General features: G+C 42.5%; 1 protein-coding gene across 1 annotated transcript in view; it reads left to right on the top strand.

Moving 5' to 3' along the window:
* csmd2 (CUB and Sushi multiple domains 2) overlaps window positions 1-21,699 on the top strand; it is a 291,890-nt gene that overhangs the window by 197,325 nt on the left and 72,866 nt on the right. The window contains exons 27-36 of the mRNA XM_049602272.1: window positions 2,155-2,357; window positions 2,566-2,757; window positions 6,029-6,167; window positions 6,415-6,602; window positions 9,941-10,135; window positions 10,903-11,019; window positions 13,031-13,144; window positions 18,444-18,539; window positions 19,302-19,505; window positions 20,445-20,569. Of these exons, the coding sequence (XP_049458229.1) occupies window positions 2,155-2,357; window positions 2,566-2,757; window positions 6,029-6,167; window positions 6,415-6,602; window positions 9,941-10,135; window positions 10,903-11,019; window positions 13,031-13,144; window positions 18,444-18,539; window positions 19,302-19,505; window positions 20,445-20,569 (1,573 nt within the window). The remainder of the gene's footprint in view (window positions 1-2,154; window positions 2,358-2,565; window positions 2,758-6,028; window positions 6,168-6,414; window positions 6,603-9,940; window positions 10,136-10,902; window positions 11,020-13,030; window positions 13,145-18,443; window positions 18,540-19,301; window positions 19,506-20,444; window positions 20,570-21,699) is intronic.

Raw genomic sequence — 21,699 nt, 5'->3', positions numbered from 1 at the left:
AAACAGCATACCCAACTGAACTGCACTGGATTGTACTGCTCGGTGGAAACAGGGCTTATGAGCCTTCCAGTTCATATGTTCATAACATTTTAAAGTCACACTGGTGCTCCATGGTTACAAAATGCAGCTAAATGGTTGCGGTCTGGAGCTCTGCAGAATCAAAAACAAACGCTTGGCCTCGCGCACTATCACTCAAAAGAGAGTGGTCTGGATGGGCAGGGGAGTGCATGTGACATATCATGTTTAGGCTTTTAGCTGTAAAATAAAAAAAATATGTAACAGTTTATGCTCAGTGCTCATGATGTAGTCATTTATGCATCCCACATGGAACAAACCATGATACATTGCGTATAATTGATATATCCCCCACCCCTAATTAAGTGCTGAGAGGGAATTTTATGACAATAGGTGCTGTTTACTTTATATTAGAATTGAAATTCTTGAAACGTGGGAGAGTCAGGAATGCTTTGGGGTAAAATGGTTTTCACTGAGTTTTCAAAATACAATCATTTCAAATGAAGGCTTTGAATCATTTCAGTGAAATATGAAATCACAGAACACAAAAGCCGTACATTTCCATAAGGTTGGGACGCCTTTGTTGTATCATTTTGTGTGTTTGAATTTGTCACTGTCAGAGTTTTAACTGCTGTACCAGGATGTGAGTGGTGTTCCCCACTGAGCTCGTAGTCACCCAGTGCATTGAAGTATCTCTGTGTCATGCATGCAAGATGTTACACATCATCCAAGTGGGGCATTGTGAGGCAACAATAGAGACAATGTTTTCCTTTGCTGTCATGAATTTGAAGAGGGGAAAAAAAAACAGTGTTGTTTTGATAAACGCTTTGTGTGTGAATCAGGTGAGTCAAGTTCAGTTCAACACTTTTGTTTTCCTTTATTTTGAGTACACATTCATCTCAGTGCTTTCTGCTGTTTTCTCTTATTTTGAAAGCATGCAAGACAGGAGTGTGTTTCAGAGAAAAGAATCAGAAGGGCAAATTAAAAGAGCTGACATAAACATTTCTATAATTTCTTGTACGTATTTGAGACTTTGCCGCAGGATACAGCTGCTGAGAACACTGGTTGTCTTTAAACAAGTCCTTTATGTTGAGTGGCCCGTGTCAGCATTACCACCAATCTCTCATTTGTTGTAAAATACCATTTTCTATCCCTTTAGTCCTGCTGAGCCTGTCCAAAACGCATACTTACACATGCTCACACTCAAGACTCTGAGCAATATATCATTAAAAATCCACTGCATCGAGGCTGCCACGCTTTCACACACACGTACACATCTACAGTGCATTTCCCATCCAGTGGACCACCGGCTGGCTGACAGCTGTCTGCGCCAAAGTGAAGGGTAGATATTTTGACAGCATCATCTTTCTGATGTCTAGACTGAAACTATTAAATGCCGTGGCAGACGTAACTGCTTGACTGACATTGTGGAACATCCATTGAATGCTCTGGATCTGGCGTCAGTGATTCACTCTAAAATGTTATTTGTTTCCCTTCTTTATACTTGCCCTTAGCCGTGTTTTGTCTTTCCTGTATTCTTATTGTCTCCTTTAATCACATAATTACCTTGTGTGTATTGATTCTCAAATAAATACTCAGTAGTTTGATTAAATCCATTATTTCCTTCTCCTCGGCTCTGACTCATCCTTTTTTACATTCTGCCAATGGTGAATAGCTAAAAGCCTAGAAAAGGCCTCTTTTTTTTGATGAAATTTAATTTCAGTCTCCATATAATACAAACAAAATACTAAACCTTGATTTTAACCTTTTGGAAAGATGGAGGATGCAGAAGATTCTTACAAATCCCTCAGTCTGTGGCGGAACAATTGGAGCCGAGATTTCTCTCTTGAATAAAGCTATTAATGGAAAAGCTGCAAGATATGGAGTTCTGCTACAATTAACTTCCATTAAAGGGACCAAAACTGTGTTTGAACAAACTGAAATGCAAATATGAGGCGGCAACAGTCAGAGTCAACTTTAATTCCTCTATGAAAAAATAAACAGATTTTGTCTGCCTGAGGTTGCTTCCTGTATCACTGAATTGTGACAGGGCTGCATGAAGGTTAAAGCCTAAATATATGACAGTGTCATCTGTCAACTGTCATGAGCTCTAAAGTATCTATTCTTTGTCTTTTACAGTCTGCATTTCCTGGTTTTCCACACGGAGGAGGTCCACGATGTGCTTCGGATCTGGGATGGGCCCCAAGATGGAGGGGTCCTGCTGAGGGAGCTGAGTGGCTCAGTGCTGCCCCCGGATGCCCACAGCACCTTCAACACTGTCAGCCTGCAGTTCACCACGGACTTCTTCACCAGCAAGCAGGGCTTTGCTCTGCAGTTCTCTGGTGAGGAGGAAGGATGATGATGATGGGAGGGAGGTGGAAGGAATATTACATGAACCTGGGTTAAATGGCTGGGTGGTAACTGGGAGTAGAAAGAGAAAAAAAATCACCACTCCGGGGTTTAATTATGAGCTATGACAATAATACCCCCTTTTTCATCTTGTAGCTGAGGATCATTTATATGTAATTTTAATGTCTCTTGCTTCTTCAGTCTCCACTGCAACCTCCTGCAATGACCCAGGCATGCCTACTAATGGGACCCGCGGTGGCGACAGCAGGGAGCCAGGGGACCATGTGGTGTTCCAGTGTGATCCTGGCTACATCCTGCAGGGGGCCAACAGGATCACCTGCACTGAGATCAACGGCCGCTTCTTCTGGCAGCCAGACCCTCCAACATGCACAGGTATTACCACAGCATGAGAGCACCAGCTATGGCTAATGATGCTATGTGGGCCTACAAAATACAGTATAGTCCTAAAACCCCTGTGTGCAAACTTATATGATTATGAGAAATTAAATGATATATACATACAGTACAGGCCAAAAGTTTGGACACACCTTCTCATTCAATGCGTTTTCTTTATTTTCATGACTATTTACATTGTAGATTCTCACTGAAGGCATCAAAACTATGAATGAACACATGTGGAGTTATGTACAAAAAAGGTGAAATAACTGAAAACATGTTTTATATTCTAGTTTCTTCAAAATAGCCACCCTTTGCTCTGATTACTGCTTTGCACACTCTTGGCATTCTCTCCATGAGCTTCAAGAGGTAGTCACCTGAAATGGTTTCCACTTCACAGGTGTGCCTTATCAGGGTTAATTAGTGGAATTTCTTGCTTTATCAATGTGGTTGGGACCATCAGTTGTGTTGTGCAGAAGTCAGGTTAATACACAGCTGACAGCCCTATTGGACAACTGTTAAAATTCATATTATGGCAAGAACCAATCAGCTAACTAAAGAAAAACGAGTGGCCATCATTACTTTAAGAAATGAAGGTCAGTCAGTCCGGAAAATTGCAAATCTTTAAATGTGTCCCCACGTGGAGTCGCAAAAACCATCAAGCGCTACAACGAAACTGGCACACATGAGGACCGACCCAGGAAAGGAAGACCAAGAGTCACCTCTGCTTCTGAGGATAAGTTCATCCGAGTCACCAGCCTCAGAAATCGCAAGTTAACAGCAGCTCAGATCAGAGACCAGATGAATGCCACACAGAGTTCTAGCAGCAGACCCATCTCTAGAACAACTGTTAAGAGGAGACTGCGCGAATCAGGCCTTCATGGTCAAATAGCTGCTAGGAAACCACTGCTAAGGAGAGGCAACAAGCAGAAGAGATTTGTTTGGGCCAAGAAACACAAGGAATGGACATTAGACCAGTGGAAATCTGTGCTTTGGTCTGATGAGTCCAAATTTGAGATCTTTGGTTCCAACCGCGTGTCTTTGTGAGGCCAGAAAAGGTGAACGGATGGATTCCACATGCCTGGTTCCCACTGTGAAGCATGGAGGAGGAGGTGTGATGGTGTGGGGGTGTTTGCTGGTGACACTGTTGGGGATTTATTCAAAATTGAAGGCACACTGAACCAGCATGGCTACCACAGCATCCTGCAGCGACATGCCATCCCATCCGGTTTGCGTTTAGTTGGACGATCATTTATTTTTCAACAGGACAATGACCCCAAACACACCTCCAGGCTGTGTAAGGGCTATTTGACCAAGAAGGAGAGTGATGGAGTGCTGCGGCAGATGACCTGGCCTCCACAGTCACCGGACCTGAACCCAATCGAGATGGTTTGGGGTGAGCTGGACCGCAGAGTGAAGGCAAAGGGGCCAACAAGTGCTAAACACCTCTGGGAACTCCTTCAAGACTGTTGGAAAACCATTTCAGGTGACTACCTCTTGAAGCTCATGGAGAGAATGCCAAGAGTGTGCAAAGCAGTAATCAGAGCAAAGGGTGGCTATTTTGAAGAAACTAGAATATAAAACATGTTTTCAGTTATTTCACCTTTTTCTGTTAAGTACATAACTCCACATGTGTTCATTCATAGTTTTGATGCCTTCAGTGAGAATCTACAATGTAAATAGTCATGAAAATAAAGAAAACGCATTGAATGAGAAGGTGTGTCCAAACTTTTGGCCTGTACTGTATATATAGATAGATATATATACAGTAAAGACAGAAGAGAACATTGTAAAAACTAAAGTTTCCTCTCATGAAGTATATCACATCGTGCCACCTGCCTGATACAGTCTACTGTATCACCTCTCTTCCTGGTCTGACTTTAGTGAAACAGGTAGACAATACAGATTCCTAACATGATTACTTAACAGACTCCTTAAGTGAATCTTAAGTGGCAAACCCGATTGCAGTGTTCCCCAGACGTTTCCTGAAGTCACTGCAGCAGACAGAGAGATCTGATTATCCCGTCTCTCAGTAACAATGCGGACCTCTCAGTCAGACCTCTGCTCCTCCACAGTTTTTCTTTAATATATGATCACACTTGGTGCTCGACAACACAACGTGAATTAACAATGGCAATTAAGACCTTGTAATTAGCTGCCTTGTTTAATTAGTGCTTGGCTTAATTAGTTTGATCATTTTTTTGGCGAGGGGTTGGGCAGTTCTCTGACGGTTACAGGTGAGACTATGGTAAGCAATGTCGATGGGCATTAGCTACGTCTCAATTAAGCGTCTGACACTAGGACTTCCTGTGGGGAATCCATATACTAAATACAACAGAAGACTAAAAATAACAGTTAAGACAATGTATTTGCTACTGAAAGATGTTGTTTCTTAAAACCTTTGAAAACTGTATGTTTGTAATACAGTGGAAACCACTTAAAGCGATCGAGGTTTCAGTGATCAGGCACTCTTATGGACCAAAAAGCTTGGGACAGAATCATTCCTGTATGTTCCAATCCAAATAACTTGCTTGTTGTAATCAAGTAGTCTGCTTACATTGTTTTTTGAGGGTGTTTCGTACATGACAACATATAGAAAAATACTTTAAAAGTACAGTAGTTCACTTTAGTCCCATGATACTCTCTTAGCAGTAACCCATCTGCTTCCAACTGGCTACCTGGGGCTGGTGCTGCATGCACACTGAAATCATGACGAGAAAAAGAAAATTATTTTCTCTCAGTGAAAAAACGAAACCAGTTTGTTGAAGCTTAATACTAAACCTTAAATTTGCAGCCAGAAACCCTTGAATTTGCGGCCAATTTTGTCAAAAAAAAATGTGATTAAAAATTGTGGCATTTTATGTGTGCTTCAAAACATGGACTCCAATAATGTTGCAAAAAATGAGTGAATATTGTAGCTCTCAAACCAGACAATGTGACTGTAAAACAACACGTAAGCTACATCTTCTGTAAACATAACATTTTAATATATTCAGCACATGTTGTATGCATTTAAATTTAAATTCTTATGTCAATACAGAGCGTTTCTCCATGCTGCTTCCGGTCGGCCGGAAAATGCGTAAAAATCGCTGGACTTTTGAAAAATTGCAAGCCCCGACAAATATTGCGGACTGTAGTTGAATTTGCGTTAATTATTGCGATCACAGGGACTGATTAGTAATTCTTTCAACTGGTTGATAATCAGCATGAAATGGTTACACAGGAACTGAAAATCTGTGTTTACTCACCAATGTCTCCCTCTCCATAGCTCCATGTGGTGGAAACCTGACAGGTCCCAGTGGGCTGATTCTGTCTCCAGACTATCCTGAGCCTTACCCCCATGGTAGGGAGTGTGACTGGACAGTCACTGTCACACAGGACTACGTCATCGCTCTCAGCTTCAACCAGTAAGCTTCAGTCGTACACTGATTGCAACATGTGTGTTTGGGCTGAATTGAAAATGTATGTGTAGCTATCCCCAACCTGTTCTACACAGTGTCCATGTATATTCAATAATACATTATCATTTTACCTCCTATGATAAAATTAATTTCCTTATTTTAAAATAATGCCAGAGAAGTTTGTTGTCACCATATTGTAGTTCATGTGAGCTGCAAGTGTTTATGTACATTGTGTGTACACTTCTACAACCAGGTTCAGCTTGGAGCCCAGTTATGACTTCTTACATATCTACGATGGGCCGGACTCCCTCAGCCCCTTGCTGGGCAGTTTCTATGGCACAGACGTTCCAGATCGCATTGAGAGCAGCTCCAACACACTCTTCTTGGCTTTCCGCAGCGACGCCTCCCTCAGCAGCAATGGATTTGTGCTGCAGTACACAGGTGAGCGCCTTTATAACTGGAGGACTCACTTGGAAAGATTACTGTCTTTGCCTAATTGGACAAAACTATCAAGCTACTAGGAACTTAGATTTTATGTATCTGTGTCTGTTAGAGTTTTTCATCATCAGTTTTTCATCTCCTGTGTTTTAAGATTCTGAACAAAACAGTGAATTTTAAATAGTATGTGAAGCTTTATCCCCTAAACAATTCATGTTTTAAAATTCTTCCTCTGGCAGAGTGAGAATGGATTTACCCTCTGCTGCTTATCGACCTTGCAGATTGTTTCTTTTTAACTTTCTCTTGTGTCTAGTCCAAAGCGAGTGAGATTAGTGATGTGAAAATTACTTCAGAAAAAGAATGGGGTGTGCTGCAGCGTCCTGATCACCACGTTCCCATTTGTGCCGCGGCCTGCTTGGGCGTCATTATTGATCTGTGCCTCCTCTAGTAGCCGGGTAACACAAAGAATTATGAAAATGAAAAGCTGACAGCATGTGTGCTTAAGCTCTTTTTGATCAGTGCTTTGCAGCTGCACAAAAGGCTCCTCATAAATTAGAGCAAACAACGTTTTGTTGTCTCATGTCTGGGCTTAGCTGACCGCAGCATGTTGTTTGGGGAACCCGAATTTATTTGCTCACAGAAGGTGCTCTGTACTGCGCACATGGTGCAGAATGATCACATATTTGACAGACAGCCAGTTGGTTTAAGGATACACCTCTGTGTTTCAGTCTCACAGGGTAACGCCTCAGTGCCTGTATGTTAAATCCTTTCCTAACAAATATATAGACACTGTAGAATCTCTAAATTAGACTGGGCATCTTTCTGAAGGGCTTTGCTTGAGAGAACAGTGTTAAATCTTCTGAAATCTCCCAGCCTCATTTAGAGCTGTTTAAGGTATCGGACGTTTAACCAATTCCAGATCAACCCTGATTCTTTGGCTGGTTATGAGGTGGGATTTGATCTATACAAGCAGTTCAGCTGATTCCAGAACACCCTGTTTGTGAGGAGCAGCTGTGTGATTGATTTGCAAATTGTACCTAAACGGAGTGAAGTGCTGTGTTTTGTTGAGACAGTGTTACAGAGCCTACCCCTTAACTCACTCCCAGCAATATTTTCTGCAGTGTGTGATAGAGTGTGTGATATTGTATGGCCAATCTGGTGGAGCAGATGGACCCAGTGTGTGGCTCAGAAAAACTCCCTCTCCCCACTTCCAATTCTCCACACTAATGAACCATAACCAAATAATACATAAATTACCTCCTCAGTTTCAGACAAACAACATGGCACAGAAGCATGTTTGGCTGCGTGTTTGGATCTGGTTGGTGAGGAAGCAGCAAGTTGAAGAGTTGGCCCAGCCAGTATTTGGTCAGCCCGCTACTGAAAATTGCATTACAAAATCTGCCTGAGGTGCTGTCAGCCTCTTTACCGAGCAGTCGTTATGTCTTTCTGTTTCTGTGTCTCTGGCCATGTCTGATTAGGCTCTCCGGGGAAATATGTGGGCAAAAACTTGCCATGCCTGAGTCACATTTGAATAACACACATAGACAGAGACATGGACAGATACACACAAAGAAGCACCCGCATACTCACATCTGTCTAATCTAATACCTTCACAAACTCCTAGGCTCATTTTCACTTCTCATCACATCACTTGAACTCCTTTGAGTATTTTCCAAAACAGATGATGCCACTCGCCCGTTTTCTCTCACACCTGCAAACGTCCCGGGGCAAGGCTTGTTAAATCGGCCGTCTTTATTGCTGCGACCGACCTTCTCACCACTAGCTTGTGTCCAGGGCCGGTCCACACCTAATGCCCGCTACATCCATCACGCCTCCGCTGTCTCTTGCCAGGTGTGCCGGTTTAATGGAGGAGGCAGCCAGGGAAAGTTCAGGTCTACATCAGCCCACGAAAGGGCTCAACCTGTCTAGAACAGGTGCCCTAAGAGATCACACAGACAGACCACATGCCTGGCTCCAGCACTTCAGCCATGAAGGGCAGCCTCCTGTCTGGTCAGCAGGTCCCCAGCTTCCAGCTTAGAAACTAGGCATTTATCCAAGGTGCTACATGTACATTTTATCATCAATAAATCATTAGAACTTTAGTTAGACACAGACTTTGTTGTAATTACTATGCACAGAGAAGATTGATTTTGCATGAAATATGCTTGTTTTATAGCATAAAGGGAATTGGCTTGATGGTGCACAACAGGAGGAGGTTGTTGATAGTGCAAATTGAACCCCATCTCAAATGGCAGATGGTGGAACAAGAAAAAACCTAATGCACAAATCACTTCCAACGTGTTGGTCCTCTTAGAGGTAGAGAGAGAATAGACACAATAAATCGAACCCAGGGAGGTTAACATTATCAATTCAGGGACAGGTACTAAAATTGCTCTGTTAATACCAGTGGCATAAGACAGAAGTGAAAAGTAGCTTTCTATGTTGGCATCCCGATTGACCTTTACAACTATGAACATTGTTGAAGTGCTTCCCATTTAAAGTTTGCTTTCAGCTGGCTGGAATTGAGTTAAACCTCCTGCACATTTCTGTCGGGCACTGAATTGTAAGTTTTTCTGATCAAAGAAAGTATTTGACTCACCTTCCCTTTTGTATGAGCGTGCATGTGTTAAGTCATCAAATATTGAAGTTTGCCGTGAGACTAGAGTAAACTGTGTTTAAGATTGAGCTAAATTGCTTTGGGCATTTTTCCTATGTTTATTTTAGCTGTAAGAGTGTGAAGTGTGCCAAATTGACAGGTCTCCTCTCACATGCACATTTTCCTCCTAAGAACAATGTGATGGTTGATTGAGCGAGACATCTTTCTTACGACCTCAGGAGTGGTGATTGATATGTGGTTAGATACAGTGTGTGTGTGTGTGTGTGTGTGTGTGTGTGTGTTCGCTAGAGAAAGCTTGCGTATGTGCATTGTCTTCTCTAGTTGACTGCACAGTGAAGCGTTGTGTGAGAGGCGGTTGTGTGCAGTCAGCAGACCTTGGGCCAGAGCAATGCCACTCTCAATCAGCTGCCTGTCTGTCTCCACAGCCATACATACCTCCAGCAGCCACAGATGAAAGGGCACCGTCAAGCTCTAGAGAGAAAAGTGGCAGTCAGTGAGATATATTTACTAAAAGAGGAAAGCACAGGGTAGCGGGAAAAAGAGGACGGGCAAAGTAAGCGGCGCAGGAAGGAGGAAAGAAATCCGAGAATATCAGGAACCTTAGGCAGAAAACAATTTCTATTCCGGTGTCACCGCTGCAGCTTGATGCAAAAATCCTTTTATTGAATACCAACACATATTCCCCTCTGTCGCTGATTTTCCACCGTGTTACCTCCCTCCACAGAGAACCCCAGGGAGTCTTGCTTCGAGCCGGGCCTGGTGCGCAATGGGACTCGGGTGGGTGCCGACCTCAAGCTGGGCTCCACTGTCACCTACCACTGCGACAGTGGCTACACACTAGAGGGAGACCCAACCCTCACTTGCATCATGGGGGGAGACGGCAAGCCGAGCTGGAACAAACCCAAACCCATCTGCATTGGTAAACACTGACATCTGGAGACGGTTGTTAGGAACACCAAACCACATCAGTGCTTATAGATTAATCACATGTAAACATGCATGTTTGATTATGTGATTTTTGCATGGAGCCCATGTCCTACAGGTATATGTGCAGAGCTTTGTGGGTTTTGCTAACGTTCATAGATGCAAGGGTGTAGCTTTAATTTAATCTGCAGTTTGAAGAGAGCTCCTTACTTTGCATATCTGCTGCTCACACACACGACAGAACCTGCGTCATCCTCGCTGCTCTCTGACATTCCCACGACACGACTGACACACGCTGTGCACATTCCCCCTGAAAAGCGGGTAAAAGATCCCCGACGTCACCGAATCTGGCTCTCACAGTGTGAAGCCTCAGTTACATGTCAGGTGGAATGCAAGCTCATACCACGCATTTTTCCACACAAGCAAAACACATTCACGTACATGGGAAGCGCACTTGCAAACCGATGCAAGCATGTGCAGAGCATTTTCGGGGCTTTAAGCAGGAGAGGAGATTTGGGGCTCATCTCACCCAGGCTAACCCAGAGGGACACTTGGAAAACATTGCAATTTCACTGTGGCAAACACCAGGGACATCTTCCACCCAAAACCCAATCAGACAAGAAAAGTAATTTAGGAGTAATGGAACAGAGGGGATGGAAAAGCAGAAGGTTGGAGAGAAATGGAATTCCACACTATTGGCTTTAGACCGTCCTTCTCCATCTGCCCTGTCTCTTCATGTCTCATCTCTGTGTCTCTCTCCAGCTCCATGTGGTGGACAGTACTCAGGTTTGGAGGGAGTGGTCTTGTCTCCTGGTTACCCTGGCAACTACAGCAGTGCACGGACCTGTCTGTACTCCGTGGTGGTGCCCAAGGATTACGGTAAGCGAAGAAGGAGCACGGTATCACTGTATTTGTGCATTTTTTCCTGGCAGAGTTTTAATTGTGCATTTGTGTGTGTGTGTGTGTGTGTGTGTGTGTGTGTGTGTGTGTGTGTGTGGGTGTGAGTGTGTACAGGTGGGTGATATTATGTGTGTTTAATTAAGTTATTCTATAATGCACAAATTGCCCTTAAACTATGCTCAAGTGCCTCACTAATTCGTACATGTTCCTTCACCGTCAAACTAATAAAGGTAGGAGGAAAACAGCTGAACTTTTTTTTCCACACCTAAATATTCTTAGTGACAGATGTGTAGGAGACAACAAGTTTTTGGAAAACTTGTAAAAGCTCCCACACACTCACACACACACACACACACACACACACACACACACACACACATACACACATCGTCTTCTTAACTTGCAATTAAAGTGCTTCAGTCAGAATGCATTTTTTTTTCTTTTCATATTTTCCTACACGCAGTAAAATCAAAACAGTGATTGATAGTTCCCATATCAATTTTTCCTCATTGTCATACACATATTTTCACATTACTTTGGCAGAGCAATTTAATCACTATCTTACACACCAGGCTTACAATATGTCTGTCTCAGACACACACACACACACACACACACACACACACACACACACACACCAAAAAATAATTGGTGTCTGAAAGATCCAGAGTTCCTTGAGTTTCACTACTTTTTGGCATTTCCATCTTAAAGGTCACAGCTTGCATCCAATATGTTATCTCATACTGTAGGAGCAGCAAATTATTCAGAGAGCAAAACAATGTCGAAGTGTGACACAGCTCAAACATGCAAATACAGATGCAAGCATGTTTCACTTACTTGCCCACAGTGTCTCCCTGCTTGACTTCCTGTCTGTTGTCCTTTCCGTATCTCCCGCTTCCTTTTCTCGTCCCTCTGGCTCTCTGATGAGTTATCAGAGTCGTGCCTCTCCAAGGCGAAGCTCAAGTCCCGCCGTTGTTAAATTACACCAAACAGCAGTGGCCGGCATGTGTTTCGGGTACTTCGCCCCAGTCTTTGCATGTTGAGGTCATGATGCCCATTCTGAGGTCTGGCGCTCCTCCAGAACGACTGGGCACCCATTCTTCTTAGACCCCGTCGGCATCATATTTCACTCTATGGAGTCAAAGCGAGGGAGGAAATTGAAATAATTAAAGTCCACATTTGCATTTTCCTGGAAAATGACAGCGAGGCCCAAGGCAACACACTTTTTCGTGCAGAGCCACAATTGCTCTCGCCTCCATTCTTGCCGCTTCTCATTAGGCTGATGCACCAGCCCTAATGATAGGCTATTTTCCTCAATGCAGGGGACAGGGTGGGTGTCACTGCAACCACTGGCTTATAGACTCGGCTCGCAGATAGAGGTGAAGAGGATGTGCAAATAAAGGAAACCACTGAAGCCGAGTAGAAAACAGACAGTGAATCATGTTGAAGAGTATCTCCGAAGATAAGGTCCTGCCATCACACCTAATGGAGAGCACTAGTCCTCTGTTCCCTCTGCCCTCTCCATCTCTGCCTCATCCTCCCTTCAACCTACAAAATACAAGCAAAGTAGACTTAGATGAGATGTGAAAGGGCTGAATATGTTCAGGCAATAGCTGCAGAAAGGGTGGGTTGAAAGGATGAAAGCACCATCGTGGAGCTTTAGCTGCACATTGTACAACAGATTGGCTGTCATTGCCAAAGCCTTTCATCTACTGACAAGCCATCAAGCCCAGACAGGATTGCTGATCTAGTCGTGTAATATCATTTTTTGGTCTTGTTGTCATAACTGGCAGTATTATCCACCTCGCTTTAAAGAAGACATTTTGAGTGAAATTGCTGTTGATGATATTCTTTTGAATGAGGATAGTGCAGAGTTCTGTGTTATTTCAAATGGATTTCAGAGTTTTGCGTGTGACTGATGCAGTCACTCATTTCAGCTAATTTCAGTTTCCTCTGATGTCAATTTTCTGTTCATATCTGTCTCTTACAGTGGTCTTCAGTCAATTCGCCTTCTTCCAGACAGCTCTGAATGACATTGTGGAGGTTTATGATGGAGCGACACAGCACTCCCGGGTTCTCAGCTCCCTTTCCGGAGCACACACAGGTACTTACACCATAACACACACATTCAGATGCATGCGTTCCCATTTTGGGGTTGCTGCTATGGGGGATATTATAGCAGCTATTAGAAAGGAAGGGAAGTGGGAAATAGGAGCTATATCCATTGAACTGCAGGTCGTGTGCACATGCTTTTGATTTGATTATTTGATCTCCTGGCCATTTTTTATTTACATGACAGGGGACTAAATAAAATGTTGTCTTAGCCTTATCCCTTTCAGAGGGATCCGGTTAGACTCAGAGACAAATTGCTGACACAGGCAGAGCTGCCGTGGCTGCAGGTGGGCTCCAGTGAGCTGTAAAACAATTGAACAGCGACAACAACAACCTAAAGAGTCACAGGGATAACATATCAGCAGACAGGCTCAAGAAGACTCGCATGCACATACTCCTGAAGGGGTATTACACAAACAGACGTCAACTCTCAGGATATATGCGGATGCAGTTATGTAGGCGAACAAGGGCGCTCGCACATACACAAACACTTGTGTGCCCGGCTTTAAGCCTGGGAAATGAGATAGGGGTTTTCTTACTCTCTTCCATATAGGAAAATAATAATTTTTAGCGTGAAGACCTGAAACAAAGGCAGCTACTCAAAGCTGCGTTAACATTACCACAACTGTCGTAAGTAGCAAATTACAACCTTAAATCAGGGCTGTTATTTTTATGATATTGCTCATGCAACAATCTCAGCTTCTTCTTTACAAATCACTGTACCGAATGCCATTTTTTAACATTCAAAGCTTCTATTGAGGTTATTGAATAGAGCTTTGACTGTCTGTCTTCATATTTCATGATGTCACCATCCTAAAAATAAAGAATAAATATAAAGTCCTCAAGCAAAATTCATAATTAATAATAACAAAGTGATTAATTAGATTTAATGAGTTAGTCTTTTTTAATTAAATGAAGTTTCTCTGATGAATAAATGTAATTTTTGATGCTGCTCCATAACCGCTAGAGTGGATCTGCTACCTGCATAACCAACATGTTTTTAGCATGGGAGCTAACATGCTCAGGGGCAGTAAATGTCACACTTGTTTTGTGTTAACACCACCAACTCCATCAACCGGGAGGAAACCACAGCGATCTAACCTGTTAAAGGGGGCTTGATCCATCACAGCAGGCCTAGTTTTTTGGCTTGTGCTTGGAAGTCATCTTAATCTCAGCAGCTCTTGTAACACTATGAGTCTACTTTAGCGGGTAAGTCTCGCCCCGTCTCTAACTGTGCAGAAATACTGGGTTTAATCGGAATGAATAGAAATGCAAAAAAAGCTGCACTGCATTCAAATGTTAATTTTAGATTCAAATGTCAACATTACAAGTAGAGCTTCAAGGCTTTGAACTATTTGGTACAGCCCTACAAACACTACTTTTACATTTTTCCAAGATCTTTAATTTACTTACGTAATTAACAAACACAACCATACAATCTAGCAAAGCTTAGAATATCTCAACAACATTTTCTGATTTATTATTCACAGTTTAAAATTCAGTTATGAAGAGAAATCCCTGTTTCCCATGAACAGCAGTCGTATTTTCCTGCCCAGTTAATTTCAAGAGACACAAGTACTTTCAGCCAAGCATGTGAGAAACATCTGTTGACTGCACTCTTTCACAACCCTGTGCCGTCACCTTAACCCTGGTCGCGGAATGCCATACCGTAACCAAAGCGTATCCAAAATCTAGTCAGCACATGAGCTCATAACCCAGCCCTACTTTTGTTTTTATTTTAATTGAGAGTAATCCTAATTTAAACTTTATTCTTAATCTTAAAGATAAAGTTTAAACCTGAACTAGTCCCTAAATGAAGTGTGCCCTCTTTTGAAAACACGTCTGAATACATGTCCAACAGATGTACAGTTGGCGTACACAAAGATGGAAGAAAAGAACAAGTGTGTGAATGAAGGATAGCAAATAGGATAACTGTTGTAAGGATAAAAGCGACAAGGCCGAGGACAACAAATGATTTTTGTTGCAACAATCTTGTAAAATTGCGGAAGCTTGTGATAAATGCCAGAACTGTATTGATGGGCCACAAAAGAAACAGCTTGAATAGGGGAGGTTCGACCTTTCAAGAGGGGTGGAGTGAAAAGGTGTGTGACTTTAGGGCAGCCCTCCATCTCAACCTGCCCTCGCCCTGTGGCTTGACAAAAGCAAAATGATTACTTTGGTTTGTGTCCAGGGCAGCCTCAGAAAATCCAGTTTACGGCTCAATAAACAGGCCGCTATATTAACTGAGGACTCCTGGCGGCAGGTTCACAGAGCTCTCTAACCAGGCATGGCAGAGCAGAGCTGACACAGTTTGGCAAGGGAAGAGAGACTTTTAGCCCACACAGACGGTGCCGCTGAGGAACTAGTGCACGCAGGCATAACTAGCATGAATTAGGCATAATCCAGAAGTGTGTACCTTCATGCACCACACAAGGAAAACGAAGCTCACAAATCCACAAACATCCACATCTGCAAGCTTGTAAAGCCAGAAATTCACCCATTCAGACTAAATATACAAGCTGTCATTATGAGCAGTAAAATATAGCCAGGTAATGAGTATTTTAGTGGTCGGCAGGATATTATTTGTCAAGCATGGTAAATCACAGTTTTCAAAACAAAAGGCAGTTTGCTATGATTATCCTGACCCTGAAAAGCATATTACATTAAACTCTCGTCTCAGTATAGCATTCAACAGTGTGTTGTCATTACTGTCATGTCTAGCGAGGCAAATCACACAAGAAAAGGTAATGATTGTGACTGTTTGAAGGCAGCGGTGACAGACAGTATAAAATGAGTGGAAAGGGGGAGTTGAATTAGTGAATGATAAAAGGTGAGAATTGGAAAAGAGAAGGAGACGGCACGTAGGCAGCAAGGACTAAAGCACTGGATCAAGGAATCAATGAGATTTATCTAAATGCAAATTTTTGAATTGATTTTAAAAAAAGGCAGTTGTCACTCTCTTGGCCATCATTTTACCTGTGATCAGTGAGTCCATTTCGCTGCGATCATGCTTTGCTGCTTTTGTTTCAGTGAAAGTGCCAGTTTATTTATAAAACATGAATTTCTTTACGGTGCTATTTTTAACTTTAAACCTGTTTGAGTTGTGGTTTAACAGCTGGAGCGTTAATCTCTGACATCGATCCCCATGACTGCTGCATCCGACTCAGTGCACACCAACAACTGCCGCTGAATTTTGACTATTGACTTCCAGCCAAAGTCACATCCGTCCTTGTGAGTCTTCCATACGCCAGCGTGGAGGATCATTATAAGGGCAAAGTGTTTTGGAGCTGGAACGTGGCCAGAGGGTTGATAAGTTACGTGCTGACACATGTTTGATCTGTCTGGATGAATACCTGCCCCGCGCAGCAAATTATGAAACACTGTCACCATGACAGCACGCAGCAAGGGCGTCTTCTAATAAACTACCCAGCATGCCTTGGGGATCCGACAGTGAGACTTGAAAAATCACGGCGGTGACGCATTAAGAAACTGTGCCGTCGGAGCTATCTCAGGACACTGCACTTGAAGGTGCGGAAATATTCACACACTCTTTTAAAACGTGAGCTAAACATGCATGCACAGGATCGACTCACTGACACAGACACACAGATGTTGCCTCTGGGGTTAAGCACGTCTGCCTCCCACTACAGTGTGACAGCAAGCAGACACAGAGTAATGAGATCCACTGCAGAGAGCCAGTCAGCAGCACACTGAGAGAGAGACAGAGAGGCAGAGGCAGAGATGCTCACACTTTGTATCATGTTGTACGTCAGTCAACAAACAGTGTTCCACCACAGTAGATGCATCACGGGGGTTTTCCTTGAGTTTAATTACACCATGAGCTGATGGGGACAGCAGGTGATCATAGCAGTAATGAAATATGAGGATCTGATTTATAGTCATGGGACTGACATTTTGCCAGAGATAAAGGGTCTTGGAGGAATTGAACACTCAACAAGTATTGAACCCTCTAAAATTTCTCAGGACTTGTGAGTTGAAAGATGTGACAGCTAGTAGAGCAAAAGGTGGATATCAGAAACTAATCTCACTCACTTAGACCAAACTGAAAGGCCTGTCTGCACAAATAGGTTTCCACATGCCAAGTTAAAACAGAGCACAACTGACCAAATTTACCGTTCCAGAAACCTGCTGCATTGACAAAAGCTCGGTCATCCTTGGTCCTGAATTATGACAGATGGACAGCCACTAAGCTCCGGTCAGGTGACCTTAGTGTCCCGCCTGCACATTATGCTGCTAAGACTTCTGACTCTAAGCAGGAGCTTGATTTTGGAGGGCCTTGCACTGCAGGTGACAAACCTAACCTTGAGTTTGATTCTTTATTTCACAAGCAGACGATAAAGTAAAGTCAAGGGAGCTGTGATCCCCGCAGCTGCTTCTAAAGCACTTAGGAGGCATGCTGCACCATTTTAAACCAGCTGCAGATTCTCCAGTAATGATTTGTTAATTGGGGATGTGAGCAGAGAGCCACAATAGTCCAGCTGGGACAAGACAAAGAAATTAACCATAAATTATAAATATTTCTAAGCTGGTAAAAACAAAGAGCATGATAGTCAGCTAACATGATGTTCAAAGCTCATATGCTGATCTAATGTAGCCTCTAAGCTCCCAGAACACGACTTGACTGCAGTCAGACGCTCAGCTGTACATGTGACACAATGCTATCAGTGCCAATAATCAGGACTTCCATTTAGTCACAAGGGGCTGAAGGAAATTGTTTGCTATCCAATAAGCAGATATAGCAGATAAGCCTAATCCTGTATGACAGTAAAATATTAGGATCTTAATAATCAGCATGAATTTGCATATTGTGATATGCTTAGTTTGCCTCATAAAGCCATATAAGCCTAGTCCTAATGTGAAGCCTAAAGTTACTTAGCACTTCTCTAGAATAAATGATCTTAATATCTTCAGTAATAGATTTTCACTGACATCAGATGTTACTTCGCACTTTCCTGCAATGCTGGACGTGATCATAGCTTCCAAATATATCCATATTCTGAGAGCTGCAGTATGCTCTCTTTTACACCATCATTAGCAGATTTCCTACCACCACTCCTACCAATGCTGGACACACAGTCCCCAAAATAGTCACTGAAATTCACACTTAAATTGTGATTTAACAAGACTGATGTAGGCAATATTATTTATCTAACTGCGTAGGTGATTAGATGGCAGTCGTGTAGTTAGAAACAGTGGCAGTGCACTCACACAAATATAAACTGAAGGCAACACTTTGCTAAAAAAGTGTCTTTTATTTTTTCTCATCTCAGGCGAGTCGTTGCCACTAGCAACCTCCAACCAAATCCTGATCCGCTTCACCTCCAAAGGCCAATCCAGCTCTAGAGGATTCCACCTGGTATACCAGGGTAAGTGCGTAACACACAGGCACACACACACACAGATGCACACAAACAAATCCTGCTGTCTTGTTCCTGTTGGATCCCCTCTGTTCTAACAGCCCAATTCCCCTCCATAATAGATGACTTGTTGAGTTATTTCGAAAGGATTCACCTTCAGCCGCAGCTTGAGCTGTGATGTGCTTGTGTGTGTGTGTGTGTGTGTGTGTGTGTGTGTGTGTGTCAGCAGAAGTGTGTGCTCTGGAGCATTAACACTGTAGAAGTATAGCAGTCTGTTGAAAAAGGTTGTGCTTAAACTCCCCTGTTCTTCTATTCCCCTAAGAGGGTCTTTTCTCTTGAATTGTTATTTTCCTTAAACAATGCACTGTACCAGAAATGACATTTGCTGCAGATATCCAAAGGCAATTGCAGCTCTGGAGAAAGTTTAATGAATAAATAATTCATTTTTTTTATTGTAAGTAAGCTGAAGGAACCACAAGGCAAAGAGAAGCTGAATACCATGTTTTGTATTATTTATTTGGGACACAGTGTGATCATTCAGTGACACCCACAGTAACTTTCCTAACAAATAACTCCATTGATGAAGTCTTGAGATTCTTAGAAAAGCCTACAAGAAAACAAAGTGTTTGGAGAACTAATTGTGAAATCTGTCATGAACTGGCTATAATCAGTGACAGAAGAGAGAAACAGCCGTTTTCTTGGAAATGTCACAGGTGATGAGATCGAATCAACACCTTTAATGACCCTGTTTTTCACTCTCTTTCTCCAAAGCTGTGCCACGGACCAGTGCCACCCAGTGCAGCTCGGTCCCTGAGCCCCGCAATGGCCGCCGTATGGGTAACAACTTTGCTGTTGGCGCTGTGATCCGCTTTGAGTGCAGTCCAGGTTATATGCTGGAGGGATCGAGCGCCATTGAATGTTTGACGGTTCCCAATGCCCTGGCACAATGGAACAGCTCCATACCCAGCTGTATAGGTAGGGCATGAATACTCAAATACACACACCAGAGTCACAAACACAGACACAAACACTTGCCAGCCAGCTTGTTTGTTTATTTGTCTTGCTCTCTTTTCTTGGCTTCTTTCTGTCTTTATTTGTTTGTTTCTTTGTTTATTTTTTCATTCTCTTTCTTTCCATCTCTCCCTCCGTCTCTGTGTGTCTCCCACTTGGTGCCTCGAGTGTCAAACTCTCGTTACTACGACACAGATGTGGGCTGCCAGCCATTGCCTGCAGCGATACAGCGAGATTCAGCCATGCAGTGCACAGGTGGCAGGCACGGCTGAGGGTCACAACTACACACAGACATACACACGTGCTCATATGGGGGATATCCACATGTATATACAAAGGCGCACTCTCACACACACTGCATACAGCTGTAGCAGATGCTTCTGTGCTGTCACCAGATGTGTAAATGTGCAGAGCAAGCTGGGAAGACAGTGTTGTAAGAGTGTAAACTAGATGTGCTACACTGTTTCTAGTATAACAGTGCAAGTGTGTGTGTGTGTGTGTGTGTGTGTGTGCTTTCCTGGCCAGCTGGTTAAGAGTAGTTGTGATTTAATGAACTTCTTTAAATAACTATTGTGATTTTTTTCTTATCTTTTACTTAACCTGTTGTGTGATCTTCATCCTGTTTGCCTCTTAACACTTGTTTGAAGGAAACTCCTTAATCCCACTAATGTAATCAGATCTGTGTTTGAGGAAAAAGATTAACAAAGGAGATTAAGGAATATTAACAAATTTTTTCAATAGTATTTCAGTGTGCAAATTTATGCATGCTTGTTGACATTCACCTAATCTGCTGTCCTTACATCTTGGTACATCCAGTCTGTCGCCATGATACATTTGGTACACTGCGATATGACGTCTTTTCATCAAGCTCATACCTTTTTATCCTTTTTTTTTTCCCTACAGTTCCATGTGGAGGCAACCTGACTCACAGAACTGGCACCATCTTATCTCCTGGCTTTCCTGAGCCGTACCTCAACAGCCTCAACTGTGTCTGGAAGATCACTGTTCCTGAAGGATCAGGGATCCAGGTTTGTGTTGCAGAGTTTCTCCCTGGCATCGGCGTACCTCCTGGGTGACAGAATTGGGTAACACTTTACTTGAAGGTATCTATGTAAGGGTGACATGACACTGTCAGAACTATGACATGACACTGTCATGAACACGTCATAAACACTATGAACATGTCATAAATGTTTATGACTGCTGTCATTAAGTTGACATTGTTTGGGTTGTCTTGATTATGACAACTTGACATTAATCAAAGTGACATTACCAGAAGTTGTCTTTGTCATGACAAGTTGACATTAAATTTGTTTGGGATGTCCTTATAATGACAACTTGACAATAACATAAAGACATCTTCTGGTTAATGTCAAGTTGTCATTATAAGGACATCCCAAACCAATTTAATGTCAACTTGTCATGACAAAGACAACTTCTGGTAATGTCACTTTGATTAATGTCAAGTTGTCATAATCAAGACAACCCAAACAATGTCAACTTGTCATTACAAAAACCGAATGACACTTAATGACAGCAGTCATAAACGTTTATAACATGTACATAATGTTCCTGACAAGTTTATGATCGTGCCATGTCATAGTTATGACAGTGTCATGTCACCCTAATGTAGATACCTTCAAGTAACGTGTTTTGTGACAATCAGATAATGCAAAAATGAGTTTAATCCATGAGTAAATCAGAGACAGATTCCACTATGTTAATAACATAGTGTAATACGTTACATCCCCTAACTCATCCCTAAGTCAGAAACTGTGTTTTGGCAAGTATACTTAAGAAATATAAAAAAAATGTAACACACTGTCCAGATATGAAAAATTATATAATAATAATACTCTTCATGATACAGTATAATAATTAACTCAACAGGCAATAAAACGAGAACATTTGTAGTTTTTTATCTGCCTACTGTCAGCATGTTAGTTTAACAGCTTGTGTCCATTAATGAATATTCTGAGGCTGAGCTGCAGTGACCTATTGCAGTTCTCTTAAAACATAATGAGTATCTGTTCACTTAAAACGGTCTCTTGTCACACTGTTAAAGGAATTAGCTGATTTTATTTACCTTTAGCCTGTAGCCTTTAAAGCTCTGCATGGCCTCGACAACAAGCTCCTGTGTGGTGATATGTTTTCAGCT

This window comes from Epinephelus fuscoguttatus, linkage group LG17 (assembly GCF_011397635.1).
Source record: "Epinephelus fuscoguttatus linkage group LG17, E.fuscoguttatus.final_Chr_v1".
Classification (NCBI taxonomy): domain Eukaryota; kingdom Metazoa; phylum Chordata; class Actinopteri; order Perciformes; family Serranidae; genus Epinephelus; species Epinephelus fuscoguttatus.
This window is presented reverse-complemented; position numbering and strand designations above follow the sequence as displayed.